At 41.7% G+C, this 16784-nt stretch overlaps 1 protein-coding gene across 1 annotated transcript; it reads right to left on the bottom strand.

Moving 5' to 3' along the window:
- Window positions 1-288: 288 nt before the first annotated feature.
- Window positions 289-3532, bottom strand: LOC120036464 (piggyBac transposable element-derived protein 4-like). The gene is made up of 4 exons (XM_038982903.1): window positions 3501-3532; window positions 916-1731; window positions 425-678; window positions 289-302 (listed from the first exon to the last, which is right to left on the bottom strand). The coding sequence occupies exons 2-4, from the start codon at window positions 1695-1697 to the stop codon at window positions 289-291; spliced, it is 1050 nt and encodes a 349-aa protein (XP_038838831.1). The 5' UTR covers window positions 1698-1731; window positions 3501-3532.
- Between the last annotated feature and the right edge of the window lie 13252 nt (window positions 3533-16784).

A 16784-nucleotide genomic window follows, 5' to 3' on the forward strand; every position in this document is an offset into this window, starting at 1 on the left:
CTTTCTGCTGTAAAGCAGAGGCAAACCGAACAAGTCGTGCAGGTGATGGGGGACTTCATGTGACAAAGAACACAACGACGCCTCCATGCTGTGGCCTTTTGGCCCCGAGGCACATTCATGCCTGCAGTTGTGAATTCGGCCATGTGAACACCACTGGTGGCAGGAGCAGAAGGGACAGAGGTAGAGGGTGCAGAAGGTGCTGCAGTGGACTTTGTGCCGTAGCCAGCAAGCTCCTGGATGAGCAGCTTTCTGAAGGCTAGCTGTGTCATGGGGGTCTGTCCACAGCTCTTAGCCATTTCCTTCTGGAGGACGAATGCATTCACCACAGCAATGTCGATGAAATGATAAAACAATGTCTTGTACCATTTCATTGTCTTGTGGAGAACATTGTAGTAGCCTATCAGAGCGTCTGACAGGTCCACACCTCCCATGCTCTTGTTGTAATCCTTCACAGCAGCAGGAATGGGGACATTTTTAGTGGTCTGTTCCCCATTAGCGTCCTTCACACGCCTGACTACGTGATCGCCACTGTACGATTTGTGGATACTGGAGCACATGACCACCTCTCTGGTATCCATCCACTTTACAAAGAGCAGGTCATCTTTACGAATCCATCGCATGGTACCCCTATCAGCCCTCTTAGGCATGTCGTTTACTTTTGTTTTGGCAAAACCCACTCTGGTGGGACGAATGGTGCCACAAGCCCACACATTCAGCTTCCTCAGGTCTGTGAACAGGGTAGGGCTTGTGTAGAAGTTGTCCACAAACAGTTTGTAGCCCGTCCCCAGCAGTTGAAAATCTAATAATTCCATAACGGAATCATAACTAAGTCCCTTACCGGTGGCTGAGATGGATTTCCCCTCGTAAACAAAAAAATTCCAAGTGTAGGCACACACAGAATCGTCCAAAACAAACAGTTTGTACTTTGTTGGCTTGTTACACATATATTGTTTGAGGCCAATTCTAGCCTTTGAGGCTACCATCCTCTCATCTATGGACAGGTTCTGGTTGGGTTGAAAATGGGTCTTGCAAGCCTTAACCATGCTGGGGTAGAGAGGTTTGATTTTGCAGAGCCTATCAAAGCTTGATGTGCCTCTCTTCTTGTCATTGTCGTCGTCAACTTGTGGGTCACTGATATGAAGCGCCTGCGAGATAGTCAGAAACCTTTTAGAAGACATGACAGTGGAGGGGAAAGGCAGTTGGTAGAGTGTTGACGTTCTCCAGTAGTCCTTGAGGTTTTTACACTTCACAAACCCCATGTAAATAACCAGTGAGATGTAACAGTACAGGTCTTGGACGGAAATGGGGTTCCATGCCTCTTTCTTGCCTGCTTGTGTCTTAGCCCCATACTTGTTGGTGTTAGAAACCAGCGAATCAAGAACTGACAAGGAGAAAAACATCTGGAAAAGATGAAGGGGGCTGTACTTTACAGTCTTGTCCAGCTGAGGTCCTGGCTGCCTTTTCGGTCTAAATGTTGGTGGAAGTGGCTCCACATCATCTTCTAGCACAGTGTGCCAACGGTCCTCTGCCTCGGTGGTAGTTGCCGCTGGTTCACTGGCCCTCCTCCGCTTCTGGGCTGGCCTCTTCACACCTCTAGATGGCCGGGCGGGGGAAGGTGTGGAGCCGGAGACAGCAGGGGTCCGGCTGGATGAACCAGCTTCAGCGTCTGAATTAGTGGGGGATGGACACCTTGACATTGTGGGTTCCCATTGTTCATCCGAGTCCCTGGCACTGTGTAAGAAAAAAACAATCAGTAAGAATACTTCTACAGATGAGCCCTGTATCGACACGTAAAATAAACAGATGTCTATTATATAGAGTAGAGGGAACATAATCACGACGGTGAAGTGTGTGTTTATCAATGGTGAATAAGGCTGGTCAGGGGAGAACGGCTCATAGTGGTGGCCGGGGTGGGGTGAGTGGAATGGTATCAAGCAACATGGTTTGTTTGGTGCTGTTCCATTCTACTCCATTCCGGCCATTGTTGTGGGCCGCCCTCCCCTCAACAGCCTCCAATGGCTATTTATATAACAATGGAATGGAGTGAATGGAACAGGACCAAACAGACCATGTTGCTTGATGATGTGGAACCTTGGGGCGATAAGGTAACCTAGTGGTTAGAGCGTTGGGCCACTAACCCAAAGGTTGGTGGATCGAGTCCCAGAGCTGACAAGGTAAAAATATGTCATTCTGCCCCTGAACAAGGCAGTTAACTTCTCTTGGGTAGGGGGAAGCATTCGGAATTTTGGATGAAAAGCATGCCCAAATTAAACTGCCAGCTACTCATCCCCAGAAGATAAGATATGCATAGTATTATTAGATTTGGATAGAAAACACTCTGAAGTTTCTAAAACTGTTTGAATCATGTCTGTGAGTATAACAGAACTTATTTAGCAGGTTAAACCCTGAGGACAAACCATTCAGATTTTTTTTGTTGAGGTCACTGTCTTTTCAATGAGATTTCATTGGGAACCCAGATTCCTAAGGGACCTTCTTGCAGTTCCTACCGCTTCCACTGGATGTCAACAGTTTTTAGAAATTGGTTGAGGTTATTCACTTGTGTAATGAAGAAGTACGGCCATCTTGAAGGAGGGTCACTCGAAGTGTCCTGTTTGTTAGAAGCTCGTGACCAGAAAGCTAGCTACAGTTGGTTTTAATCCTGTATTGAACACAGATCATCCCGTCTTCAATTTTATCGATTATTTACGTTAAAAAATACCAAAAGGTGTATTACAAAAGTAGTTTGACATTTTTTGCCAAAGTTTACAGGTAACCTTTGAGATATTTTGTAGTCACGTTTCACAAAATGGAACCGGTGTTTTTCTGGATCAAACGCGCCAAATAAATGGACATTTTGGATATACACTGCTCAAAAAAATAAAGGGAACACTTAAACAACACAATGTAACTCCAAGTCAATCACACTTCTGTGAAATCAAACTGTCCACTTAAGAAGCAACACTGATTGACAATAAATTTCACATGCTGTTGTGCAAATGGAATAGACAAAAGGTGGAAATTATAGGCAATCAGCAAGACACCCCCAATAAAGGAGTGGTTCTGCAGGTGGTGACCACAGACCACTTCTCAGTTCCGATGCTTCCTGGCTGATGTTTTGGTCACTTTTGAATGCTGGCGGTGCTGTCACTCTAGTGACATTTTGGCTGGATTTACAACAGGTGTTTCTTTAAAATGGTGTGAAATACTTGTATGTTTGAGGAATTTAAATTATGGGATTTCTGTTTTGAATTTGGCGCCCGGCAGTTTCACGGGCTGTTGACGAGGTGGGACGCTACCGTCCCACATACCCTAGTGAGGTTAACAAGAAATTTGTGGAGTGGTTGAAAAACGAGTTATAATGACTCCAACCTAAGTGTATTTAAACTTCGACTGTGTGTATAAATATATATATAAAAATATATATATATATAATATCAAATGAATATGCGACCATTTAAACAACTGCATTAGCATGAGAAGCAAAAACCTATTTTACTTACTGGTCTAAAAGTGGATCTTTTCCTTCCAAAAACATTTCTTCCGCGCTGGAATCATAACTGTGGTCACTCACAGAGTCCTCATCCATTGCTTCTGTGTCACTCTCCTGGTCAATTTCTGCAATAATATCATCAAAATGTTTATACTTGGACTGAGATTTAGCTTTTCCACTCTTAGTAGCCATGTTTAACTTTTTCAGATTTGAGAAGTTTGTAGAAGAGAAGGAACTGCTGTGAAACGTAAACTACAGTGCGTCCTGTTTCCTTTCACCAGAGAATGAACTCTGTTGTGCACAGCTCTAGCATGATGGCTGTTTGTCCTACAAACGGCGTTCACATACTGCTGGAAAGCCCAGCTCATTGGCTATCTAGCTAGGTTTCAAAACGATAGGTGGTCATTGGACCAAGACCCTTCATGGGCTAATTCAGGTGTTGTATAGCCAATACATCATGTAGAATGATGAAACAAGTTTGGTTGCCTTCTAGAGTGTCTGAAGATTGCACAGAAACCAAACTTGACCATGTTAAACAATGTTAGATTTCTAACAAAATTAGATTTCATAAAATTGTTTTGTTGCAAGTTGAGTCGGAATTCATGCAGAATGCTGTTTACAACATGGATGGTGTGAGGATATACAATACCATTCAAGAGTTCGGGGTCACTTAGAAATGTCCTTGTTTTTGATAGAAAAGCTATTTTTTTGTCCATTTAAAATAACATCAAATTGATCATAAACACAGTGTAGACATTGTTAATGTTGTAAATGACTATTGTAGCTGGAAATGGCTGATTATCTACATAGGCGTACAGAGGCCCATTATCAGCAACCATCACTCCTGTGTTCCAATGGCACGTTGTGTTACCTAATCCAAGTTTATCATTTTAAAAGGCTAATTGATCCATTTTGAGCCTGTAATCAAACCCACAAATGCTGATGCTCCAGACACTCAACTGGTCTAAAGAAGGCCAGTTTTATTGCTTCTCTAATCAGCATAACAGTTTTCAGCTGTGCTAACATAATTGCAAAAGGGTTTTCTAATGATCAATTAGCCTTTTAAAATTATAAACTTGTATTAGGTAACACAAAGTGCCATTGGAACACAGGAGTGATGGTTGCTGATAATGGGCCTCTGTACGCCTATGTAGATATTCCATAAAACAATCTGCCATTTCCAGCTACAACAGTCATTTACAACATTAACAATGTTTACACTGTATTTCTGATCAATTTGATGTTATTTTATTGGACAAAAAATGTGCTTTTCTTTCAAAAACAAGGACATTTCTAATTGACCCCAAACTTTTTTATAACGGTAGTGTATATATAGAAATACACGTTTAAAATGTGTACCAATTGATTGGTCGAAAGAACAGGTGACTAAGTCAAACAAGATTTTTATTAGTCTGTGACAGCCCTACTAGTAAAAGATACCAGTCCATCTTCATGTCAACTAACAGAACTCTGCTGGTTGTCCTGGTAACAGATACCAGTGGGCAGATCTATTGTATTTGTTCAAACTTCAGCACTTACTTTGATGAGTCAAATCTGATCCTTTCTTCTCTTCTCTTCCTCTCACAGTTATACTCAGCCCCGTTGTTTTCCTGCAGTCCACCAGCTGCACAGACAACCTCTTCATACCCAGCAGTAAGGTGCTACCGGGAGAGGCACGACACGGGGACTCCGGGAGGGTGGAAGGGCTAGCGTTGTCCTGGTAACCATAAAGAGGGGACAGACACATATTATGGATGCTGATGTCACTGTTGTCATAAAGTGCTTTACAGAAACCCAGCCTAGACCCTGATAGAGCAAGCTGTATGCTAGACCAGACCAAGCTGTACCATCTGGTGTTCTGATCTGGAGAGACTCTTCTCTGACTCGTCAGGATGTTGTTGAGGCTCCCCAGAGGATCCACGATAGTCATGTCTCTCTCCTGTGTGAATGAGAACATCAAACAGACGGTAAACTTATGACCATCTATTGCAATTACAGAGTGTTACAAGAGGCATGAATATATGTCTAAAAGGGGCCTAAATTAGCCACTTTAATTATGCTTTTTTTTGTGATCAGTGGTAAAAAAATACTTTAAAGTACGATTTAAGTAGTTTTTCAGGGAATCTGTACTTTACTATTTTTGACTAATTTTACTTCACTATATTCCTAAAGAAAATGATGTACTTTTTACTCCATACATTTTCCCGGACACCCAAAAGTACTCATTACATTTTGAAGGCTTAGCAGGACAGGAAAATGGTCCAATTCACTCACTAATCAAGAGAACATCCCTGGTAATCATCACTGCCTCTGATCTGGCAGACTCACTAAACACACGTTTCAATTGCAGATTGTCTGTGAGTTGGAGTGTGTCCCTGGCTATCCGTAAAAATAAAATAAAAAATGTAACTAGAAAATGGCACTATCAGGTTTGCTTAATATAAGGAATTTGAAATTATTTATATACTTTTACTTTTGATACTAAAGTATATTTTAGACTTTTACTCAGGAAGTATTTTACTAGGTGACTCACTTTTACTTGGGTAATTTTCTATTAAGGTATCTTTACTTTTACTCAAGTATGACAATTGCGTACTTTTCCCACCACTGTGATGCAAATGTTAAGGGCGTTCCACAAAATGTGTTCATTTTGCGTCCCTTTGATATTTTAAGTAGAAATGATGCACTGTATATTATATTTTAAAAGCCTGTTATATTAGAATAAGTGCACTTTAATATAGACCATAGAGAATTCAAAAAAAAAAAAATTAGGTCCACAAAATATATGTACCAATGGCAGATTGCCCCTAAAACAATTCCTACAGTACTGAACAACATATTAAAGTGCAGAACTTCAGTATAATGCCCCTTAAAAACCACACATTAGTTAAACAACTGCATAGTTTGTGTCCCTGTTTTTAAGACAGTACTCACTGGTGGTAATCGGAACTTCAGTCTCCTTCTCTTTTATTGCGATATCCTCCTCTTTTACTCGAAAAGGTTCTTCCTCTTTCAATTTTACGGCATCTTCCTCCTTTTTGATTCTGAAAGCTTCTACCTCTTTTTCCACTTTGACAACCTCTTTCCCATCTTCCTCTTTCACTGTAATATCATCCACTTGTTTCTCCATTTTCATTCTTCAAGCCTCTTTGCCTCCTTTCACCAGAGTTTCTTTCTCCGTCTAGATTTGTGCATTTATGCTCCGGGAAATTAGCCTAGTGCAGTATCAATGTAACACATTTGCTAATTTAACAAGCAAATTACGTTTATAAATGAACCAGTAGATAGGTAAACAGAATTATGTTCGAAACACTAAGAGTAATATACACAAGAATGGTCTAAAGAGTTTTAGGTTTGCTAGCAAAGCACCGCGTGGTTAAACCAGAAGCCTTTTGTCGCTGTTTGAAGAAGCCTCCTGTCCCGTCCACTAGATTATACGTCACGCAAGAAGCATCACCTGAAAGACGCCCATCCCCATCTGCTGGCTGGAGTGGGTAACGCAGTTTGGAAACAATAGGTACTACACTTTTGTATTGGAAAGAACGTCATAATAATTTAACAATAAGCTGATATGTTTTCTCTTACGTCTTACAAATAATACCGTCCTGTACACAGACGTAGAAGCTTAATAGTGTAATAATAATAGCGACCCTGGTTTATAATCGCGGAAATCGACCCTGCCGCACGAGCATGCTTTTGCGGCACAGTCGATAGCGCGCCGGACCTCGGGCTAGAAGGTCGAGGGTTCGAGACCTGCTCCCTACTGTTTCATTACAATATGAATATGTAAATGCTGAATAAATACTTATATGATTAGGTAGTGTTTTAATACACATTTGCTCTGTTCATTTTTTACATTTGTCTTTATCTAGATGTGACGGTACTATTCCCTTAAAGCTACGCTCTTTAAGATACAAATCATCCTGTAAACCAGGGGTGGGCAACTCCAGTCCTCGGGGTCTGATTGATGTCACACTTTTTCTCCCTCCCTAGCAAACACAGCTGATTAATCAAATTGCATTCTAAACTGAAGATCATGAATTGTTGATTATTGGAGTCAGGTGTGTTAGCTGGGGCTGGGGCAAAACTGTGACACTAATCAGGCCCTCGAGGACTATATAAAAGTCAATAACTTTTGTGAAACAGCACAGTTAAAAATATATGGCAAATAGAAATCAAACGGGGTGGTCTTCAGAGATAGATGGGAGAGGTTTAGGGTAACTGAAGGATAGGACTGGATGGTCTTCAGAGATAGATGGGAGAGGTTTAGGGTAACTGAAGGATAGGACTGGATGGTCTTCAGAGATAGATGGGAGAGGTTTAGGGTAACTGACGGATAGGATTAAAAACAAACTAAATATAACTATTGTAAAATACATTGTGTCTGTAAAATGTACATAGTATGTAGAAGCTGGACGTAGAAGCCTAATAGTTGTTGTGCATTAGTTTACTCTAATTAGGGGATGGATGGTAGGGTTAGTGGAAAACATGTTTTTATATACATACAGTGCCTTAGGAAAGTATTCAGGTTTTTAGAAATGTTTGCAAATTATAGAAAATCAAAATAAATACTTTATTTACATAAGTTTTCAGACCCTTTGATATGAGACTCGCTCAGGTGCATGCTGTTTCCATTGATCATCCTTGAGATGTTTCTACAACTTGATTGGAGTCCACCTGTGGTAAATTAAATTGATTGGACATGATTTGGAAAGGCACACAACTGTCTATATAAGGTCCCACAGTTCACAGTGCATGTCAGAGCAAAAACCAAGCCACGAGGTGGAAGGAATGGTGCGTAGAGCGCCGACACAGGATTGTGTCGAGGCACAGATCTGGGGAAGGGAGACACATTTTTTTGCAGCATTGAAGTTCCCAAAGAACACAGTGGCTGTCGCCAAGACCATAAGCAAATAGTTGAACTGGGATATGACTACTGAGGGTAGTGCGTACAGCACGGTGCATCACTGGGGTAAAGTTTCCTGCCATCCAGGACGTATATCAAATCCAATTTTATTGGTCACATACACGTTATTAGCAGATGTAGCGAAATGCTTGTGTTTCTAGCGCCAACAGTGCAAGTAATATCTAACAAATTGCACAACATATAGCCAATACACACAAATGTAAGTAGGAATGTGCATTGTGCATCTGTAAAAAATTGTGAGTGTTTTAGGTGACAAGCCAACTTTCTTTAGCCTCCTGAGGTTGAAGAGGCTCTGTTGCGCCTTCTTCACCACACTGTGTTGTTGGGGTCCTTCAATGCTGCAGAAGTGTTTTGGTACCCTTCCCAAGATCTGTGCCTCGACGCAATCCTGTCTCGGAGCTATACGGACAATTCCTTCTACCTCATGGCATGATTTTTGCTCTGACAGTCTCATAGCAAAGGGTCTGAATTCTTACTGTTATGTAAAAAAGGTATTTCTGTTTTTTATCTTTAAGAAATTCGCTAAATGTTCATAAAACCTGTTTTTGTTTTCTCATTATGGGGAATTGTGTGTAGATTGCTGAATATGTAGTTTTCAAAATCCGTTTTAAAATAAGGCTGTAACTTAACAAAATGTGGAAAAAGTAAAGGGGTCTGAATACTTTCCGAATGCACTGTACAAACTTCACATTGAATATTCACCTCACTTTTGAAAAGCTCCATGAGGGAGAAAGGATTCCCAGATTATCTTTTAGATGTTCTGTCTTCAGGATGTTCTGGGTTGATGGCTGTTGGAGAGGGGAGGGGCAGTTGAGTGAGCTGGGGTCCTTTTATTGCCCTGCCCCTGTGAGCCTGACAGCTTGTGACATGATGAGAGAGTGAGAGAGGGTCTACCTGTAAGATATTCAGTTAGGTGAATTTAACAATGACTTGCAGGCAGTGGGTTAAGAATAACTATGACAAAAAATGAATACAGATTATACCACCACCCAAAAGGGCACTTCAGAGACTGTAAGGGCAAAGGGGCATGTGCTCTTCAAAGGTAGAGCCCTATCTGTCCACATCCTATCTGTCCTTAAACAAAGTGGGCACTGCTTCATGTGGCAACAGCAACACTCACCTAAATAGCTCATATGCCACTGGGTGAGAGAAGTTTTCATTATTTTTGGGCAACATTATGTGAGGTGTTATTATGTGTTCTTACCGATGAGCCTTGGTCAATTTAGCTAGGAATATGCCACCCTCTTCAATCTGTCACCTAATCCTGCCTAATGGGCAGGCCAGCCCTGGAGGAAAGTATTGGCTGTAAGAAGGAAGAGAAAACATAACATCTGGTTGTTTTTAAATTACCTCTCATGTCATTGCTTGCTAAAATAAATATTTTTATGAATATTTTTCCAATCTGCGTTACCCACTCCAGTCAGCAGATGGCGATATGAGTTATTTACAGGTGATGCTTCTTGCGTGACGTATAATCTAGTGGACGGGACAGGAGGCTTCTTCAACAGCGACAACACAGACTACTGATTCAACCACGCGGTTGTTTGCTAGCGAACATAAAACCTAAACATTGAAGCGTTTAAGACAAATCTTGTGTATATTACTCTTGGTGTTTTAAACAGAATTCTGGTTACCTATTTACTAGTTCATTGAAACGTAGTTTGCTTGTTAAATTAGCAAATTGATACAGCACTAGGCTATTCGCCCGGAGCATGAGCTCAGTAAGCTTGGCAGAGATAGAAGCCCTGGTGAAAGGAGAGGAAGAAGCATTCAGAATGAAAAAGGAGGAAGATGCCATAATATTGAAAGAAGAGGAAGAACCTTTTAGAGTAAAAGAGGAAGAGGAGGCTATCTCAATAAAAGAGGAGGAAGACGTCTTGGGAGTGAAAGAGGAGGAGACAGAATATCAGATTTACACCAGTGAGTACTGACTTAAAAACAGGGGCACAAACTATGCAGTTGTTGAACTAATGTGTGGTTTTAAAGGACATTCTACTGAAGTTCTACACTTGAATATGTTGTTCAGTACTGTAGGAATTGTTTAAGGGGCAATCTGCCATTGGTACATATATTTTGTGGACTTTTAAATTAGATGTATTGAATTCTCCATGTGGTCTACATTAAAGTTCCACTCATCTAATATAACAGGCTTTTAAAATTCAATATTGGAGCATAATTTATACTTAAAATATCAAAGGGATGCAAAAGGAACCTATTTTGTGAAACGATCGAAATCATGACAAAAGTGGTCAATTTGGGTGCTTTTAGACATATTCATGCCTCTTGTAAGATCATATAATTCAAAGGTCATAAGTTTACCATCTGTTTGATGTTCTCATTCACACAGGAGAGAGACATGACTATTGTGGATCCTCTGGGGAGCCTCAACAACATCCTGATGCTGACGAGGCAGAGAAGATTCTCTCCAGATCACAACACCAGATGGTACAGCTTGGTCTGGTCTAGCATACAGCTTGCTCTATCAGGGTCTGGGCTGGGTTTCTGTAAAGCACTTCATGACAGCGGTGACATCAGCATCCATAATGATATGTGTCCCCTCTTTATGGTTAACAGGACAACGCTAGCCCTTCCTCCTTCCCGGAGTCCCCGTGTCATGCCTCTCCCAGTAGCACCTTACTGCTGGGTATGAAGAGGTTGTCTGTGCTGCTGGTGGACTGCAAGAAAACAACGGGGCTGAGTGTAACTGTGAGAGGAGGAGGAGAGAAGAAAGGATCAGATTTGACACATCAAAGTAAGTGCTGTAGTTTGAACAAATACAATAGATCTGCCCACTGGTATCTGTTACCAGGACAACCAGCAGAGTTCTGTTAGTTGACAGGAAGATAGACTGGTATCTGTTACCAGGACAACCAGCAGAGTTCTGTTAGTTGACAGGAAGATGGACTGGTATCTGTTACCAGGACAACCAGCAGAGTTCTGTTAGTTGACAGGAAGATAGACTGGTATCTGTTACCAGGACAACCAGCAGAGTTCTGTTAGTTGACAGGAAGATAGACTGGTGGATATGGATGTTATGAATAAAATAACACTGAAAAAGGATTCTGCCAATGAAAAGAGAGAAACCAATAGACCATATAAAACCTTGATGAAAGTTAGCTTTAGAGAGAAAGTTTCAAGATAATCTGATGTAAGGTGCATGTTTTACAAAAACTTTTCCTAAAAACATTATGGATGTTACATTGTCTGACCCAGTCAACCCCCCTTTCTTTACAAGACTCTAGAACACACAAACTAAACTCCAGACACTTCAATGTGGTCTGTATTGCTTCATTAACATCTGATCTACAGATATATTATTGTACACTACTGGTCAAAAGTTTTAGAACACCTACTCATTCAAGGGTTTTTCACATAATCTACCAATGTGGTGAGGTCTCGCATAGGAGTTTCATCGTCTTTCGGCGCCAATAACAAATCATCCACGTATTGTACCAATACAGAACCTACAATTGACACCCTTTTAACGATTGTTTCAATGCAAAATGATACCAAGTGGGACTATTTGTAAATCCCATCGGTACTCTGCTAAAAGTTAGGAACAACGTGATCTAACACGTCTTCCACCACATAGAAACTGTAACCTCTATGAACCACTTATCGATCCAACAGACTATACACCTCTAGGTGAAAGTTCTATTCCTGCTAACCTCAAAACCAGTATTTGTTGATCTTTTGAAAAAGATGCAAACTCTTGTATAGCTGCATTTCCTGCTAATGCACTAGGTTCCAGTATCACCTTACACTCATTCTTCCAATGCCCGATAGTCCCACATCTAAAACAGGGAGCCATCTCCTTACACTTTGATGTTTGTTCGCTACGTTTCTTAGTTTGATCCTGGCCATTGAAACCATAGTTAGTGGTTAGGGAGGGTTTGGCCGGTAGGGATATCCTTGTCTCAGTATGTAAAAATGTATGCACTCTACTGTAAGTCGCTCTGGATAAGAGCGTCTGCTAAATGACTAAAATGTAAAATGTAATGTAAATGTAGTGATTTTCTCTATGGTCCTATTAACCCCTCGCACGTCTGCGAGGTGAGCGAAGTCATATTCCACCCTCAAAACGTTGTCTTGAATTAAATCTACTACCCCCGCAATTATCGTGTTGATCACAGGGTTCAACCCCGTCATTAAAGCAGAAGCGCTAATACACTCCCGTTCTCAGTCCTTCTGTATTAGTGTACTGGTGTTACACTTTCTGGGGTTATCGTTATGCATTTTCTGTTGATAGAATGCTGACATCAAAACACTGGTATATATTGAGCTTTTGATTCTGGTGTTATGTCCTTGTGCCAAGTCTTAATTGCCTCCCTGAATTCTTTATTTGATTTGAGTTCTCCTTCAGCAGGGAAAGTGTTGTCCTATTTAATCCAGTTGGCTGAATGTTTCCCATATTCCAGGTGAATTGGTAGAATGCTCGTGCTCTTCTTTTAGCGCCTCCATGGCTTTCTTCAGTTCTACTGGCCCTATTTTACAGGGAGGAACGGGTCCGTTTGTCGCCATGTCAATAGTTATTATTCCCTAAACACTCCCGACGGAGTTCAGGGTATTTTAGATTTCTTCACTCCCGTCTATAATACACACCTTCTATTAACTATTTTCTAAGATAGCACTACACACTTCCCAGGATAATAATTAATTGGTCACGGCACTTAATACCTTGTATTAGAACCGATACCATAAACGTCTGCGAATCCATTACTGGAGAATACGGACAGGACTTTGTCCTATTCCAGTACTTCCTCAAATATCACTATTATTGATAACCCTCATCTCTCATCGTGCCCTCTCCCCATAGGCATAAACCAACCTCTTTTACACACACACACTCACACACTGCGTTCTCACGTCCCCTGCTACCGGGCCTGTTGCCCTACACTCACACCCTGCGCTCTCACGTCCACTGCTACCGGGCCTGTTGCCCTACACTCACACCCTGCGCTCTCACGTCCACAGCTACCGGGCCTGTTGCCCTACACTCACACCCTGCGCTCTCACGTCCACAGCTACCGGGCCTGTTGCCCTACACTCACACCCTGCGCTCTCACGTCCACTGCTACCGGGCCTGTTGCCCTTCTTACAGGTCTATATACCGTTACACGATTGTTTTACCCTCCACAGGATTACCCTGTTCAGGTCTTCCCCTCTATGAGATTACACCCTCCATAGGATTACCCTGTTCAGGTCTTCCCCTCTATGAGATTACACCCTCCACAGGATTACCCTGTTCAGGTCTTCCCCTCTATGAGATTACACCCTCCACAGGATTACCCTGTTCAGGTCTTCCCCTCTATGTGATTACACCCTCCACAGGATTACCCTGTTCAGGTCTTCCCCTCTATGAGATTACACCCTCCACAGGATTACCCTGTTCAGGTCTTCCCCTCTATGAGATTACACCCTCCACAGGATTACCCTGTTCAGGTCTTCCCCTCTATGAGATTACACCCTCCACAGGATTACCCTGTTCAGGTCTTCCCCTCTATGAGATTACACCCTCCACAGGAACTATCCTGCTCGGGACTTATGAGACTTACCCTCCACAGATCTATTCTGCTCGGGACTTACTATATACTTATGTGGCTACTACAACTAGGCTCTCACCCCTTTGTAGTTTTGCAGGGAACCAACCCCGCCGGTATTTACCCCCTAGGACTTACCCTACAGGTACCAGCCTGTATGAGTTTACCTTCCGGGACTTACCTTTTACTCTAAAGCTGCGACTAGTCGTTACACAATGGGCCTATAGAATTAAACTTTGGAATGAAACAGACATCTCAACATCATCTGTTCAGAGGAGACTGCGTGAATCAGGCCTTCATGGTTGAATTGCTGCAAAGAAACCACTACTAAAGTACACCAATAAGAAGAAGAGACTTGCTTGGGCCAAGAAAAACGAGCAATGGACATTAGACCGGTGGATATCTGTCCTTTGGTCTAATGAGTCCAAAGTTGAGATTTTTGGTTCCACGCATCATGTCTTTGTGAGATGCGGGGGAGGTGAACGGATGATCTCAGCATGTGTTGTTCCCACCGTGAAGCATGGAGGAGGAGATGTGATGGTGTGCAGGTGCTTTGCTGTTGACAATGTCAGTGATTTATTTAGAATTCAAGTCACACTTAACCAGCATGGCTACCACAGCATTCTGCAGCGATATGCCATCCCATCTGGTTTGGGCTTAGTCCCACTGTCATTTGTTTTTCAACAGGACAATGACCCAGCACACCTCCAGGCTGTGCAAGAGCTATTTGACCAAGAAGGAGAGTGATGGAGTGCTGCATCAGATGACCTGGCCTACACAATCCCCCGACCTCAACCAAATCGAGATGGTTTGGGATGAGTTGGATCGCAGAGTGAAGGAAAAGCAGCCTACAAGTTCTCAGCATATGTGGGAACTCCTACAAGACTGTTGGAAAAGGATTCCAGGTGAATCTGGTTGAGAGAAAGCAAGGGTGGCAACTTTTGAAGAATCTAATATATTTTGATTTGTTTAACACTTGTGGTTACTACATGATTCCATGTGTTTTTTAATAATTTTGATGTCTTCTCTATTATTCTACAATGTAGAAAATAGTAAAAATAAAGAAAAACCCTTGAATGAGTAGGTGAGTCCAAACTTTTGACCTGTACTGTACATTAAATTCCCTGGCAACAGCTCCAGTGGACATTCCTGCAGTCAGCATGCAGGTTGCCCACTCCCTCAGAGATCTGTGGCATTGTTGTGTGACAAAACTGCACATTTTCGAGTGGCCTTTTATTATCCCCAGCACAAGGTGCACCTGTGTAATAATCAAGCTGTTCAATCAGCTTCTTGATATGCCACACCTGTCAGGTGGATGGATTATCTTGGCAAAGAATAAATGTTGACTAACAGGGATGTAAAAAATTCTGCAGTCTTTTTTTTCAGCTTATGAAACATCCAACACTTTACATGTTAAGTTTATATTTTTGTTTATTGTAGTTACTCTCAGTTTTAGGAACAGCTACCCAAATATTTCACCTTATTCTTAACTTTACCCAAAATATGACATCAGCGCTAGTCCAAAATGTTTAAATCTGTGAACGTCTAAATAAGAAATTGGTCCATTTAAACAGCCCCTTTCAACCACGGTGGATATGTTACTGATGTGCTTTGTATCTTCGACGTAAAAACAAGTTTTGGACCTCCACACAAAATTACTTCTTTAGTTATTTTATGTTTAAGGAAGTGTGTAGGTCACATTCTGTATCATACAGCTATGAAAGTTATATATTTAGAACCACCAGCTCAATTGGAATCCAGCGACGTCTGTGTTCTAGTGTCCTAGAACTATTTAGTTTTTTGTGTTCTGACTTGTAAAACAGGATGAATAAAATAAGTAATGTAAACATATCAGTAATTACCAGGATGCTCTACAACATTTGTTTTAAAATCACACAAAGATTGTTAAAACTGGCCTCAGGTTATTGAGAGATCTGATTCAGGATTTACCCTCGTAGCATGGTTGTTTTATCATGTGGAGGTTTCATTCAGGTCTCAATTTTTTTTTTAACACTGTCTTTGGCAGGAGAAAGACCAGACTCAGAGGAACCAGAGCCAGGGACGTCCAAACCAGCAAGACGACACCAGTGCTCCCACTGTAGAAAGGGTTGTAACCGGTTATGGGACCTGAACCAACATGAGAGAATGCACACAGGGGAGAAGCCTTACCACTGCTCCCAGTGTGGAAGGAGTTTTTGCCATAAAGGAAACCTGAACCAACATGAGAGAATACACACAGGGGAGAAGCCGTACCACTGCTACCAGTGTGGAAAGGGTTTCAACCGGCCTGCGGACCTGAAACGGCATGAGAGAATACACACAGGGGAGAAGCCTTACCACTGCTCCCAGTGTGGAAAGAGTTTTAGAGAGTCAGGAAACCTGAACGCTCATGAGCGAATACACACAGGGGAAAAGCCTTACCGCTGCTCCCAATGTGGAAGGAGTTTCAACCAGCCGGGGGAGCTGAAATGGCATGAGAGAATACACACAGGGGAGAAGCCTTACCATTGCTCCCAATGTGGAAAGTGTTTCAACCAGCTGGGGGAGCTGAAATGGCATGAGAGAGTACACACAGAGGACTTGCTGTCTTATATTGTTGACTGCTAATGATTACCTGTTTTTACCATATGAACTTGAATTGTACAAAGTATACTAAAACATATATTTGTATGTTTTTATTAGAAAACATGAATTGAATATGGAGTTTGAATATAGAGTAGGTCAGATTCCTTCTGTTTTAAATGGTCCTTTTTTTAAAACTCTGACACTGTGTGTGTGTTTATCTGTGTGTCATTCCTCTAGCACTGCAGATAATCAAGTGATATTT

The sequence above is a fragment of the Salvelinus namaycush genome, unplaced genomic scaffold (genome assembly GCF_016432855.1).
Source record: "Salvelinus namaycush isolate Seneca unplaced genomic scaffold, SaNama_1.0 Scaffold134, whole genome shotgun sequence".
Taxonomy (NCBI): domain Eukaryota; kingdom Metazoa; phylum Chordata; class Actinopteri; order Salmoniformes; family Salmonidae; genus Salvelinus; species Salvelinus namaycush.

Bases quoted from the DNA above. Each gene is read 5' to 3' on its own strand.
- LOC120036464 (XM_038982903.1), bottom strand. From the start codon at position 1,697: ATGTCAAGGTGTCCATCCCCCACTAATTCAGACGCTGAAGCTGGTTCA. The intron at 679-915 runs GTTTGTTTTGGA...TCGTCCCACCAG, and splicing joins AAGCCAACAAAGTACAAACT to AGTGGGTTTTGCCAAAACAA.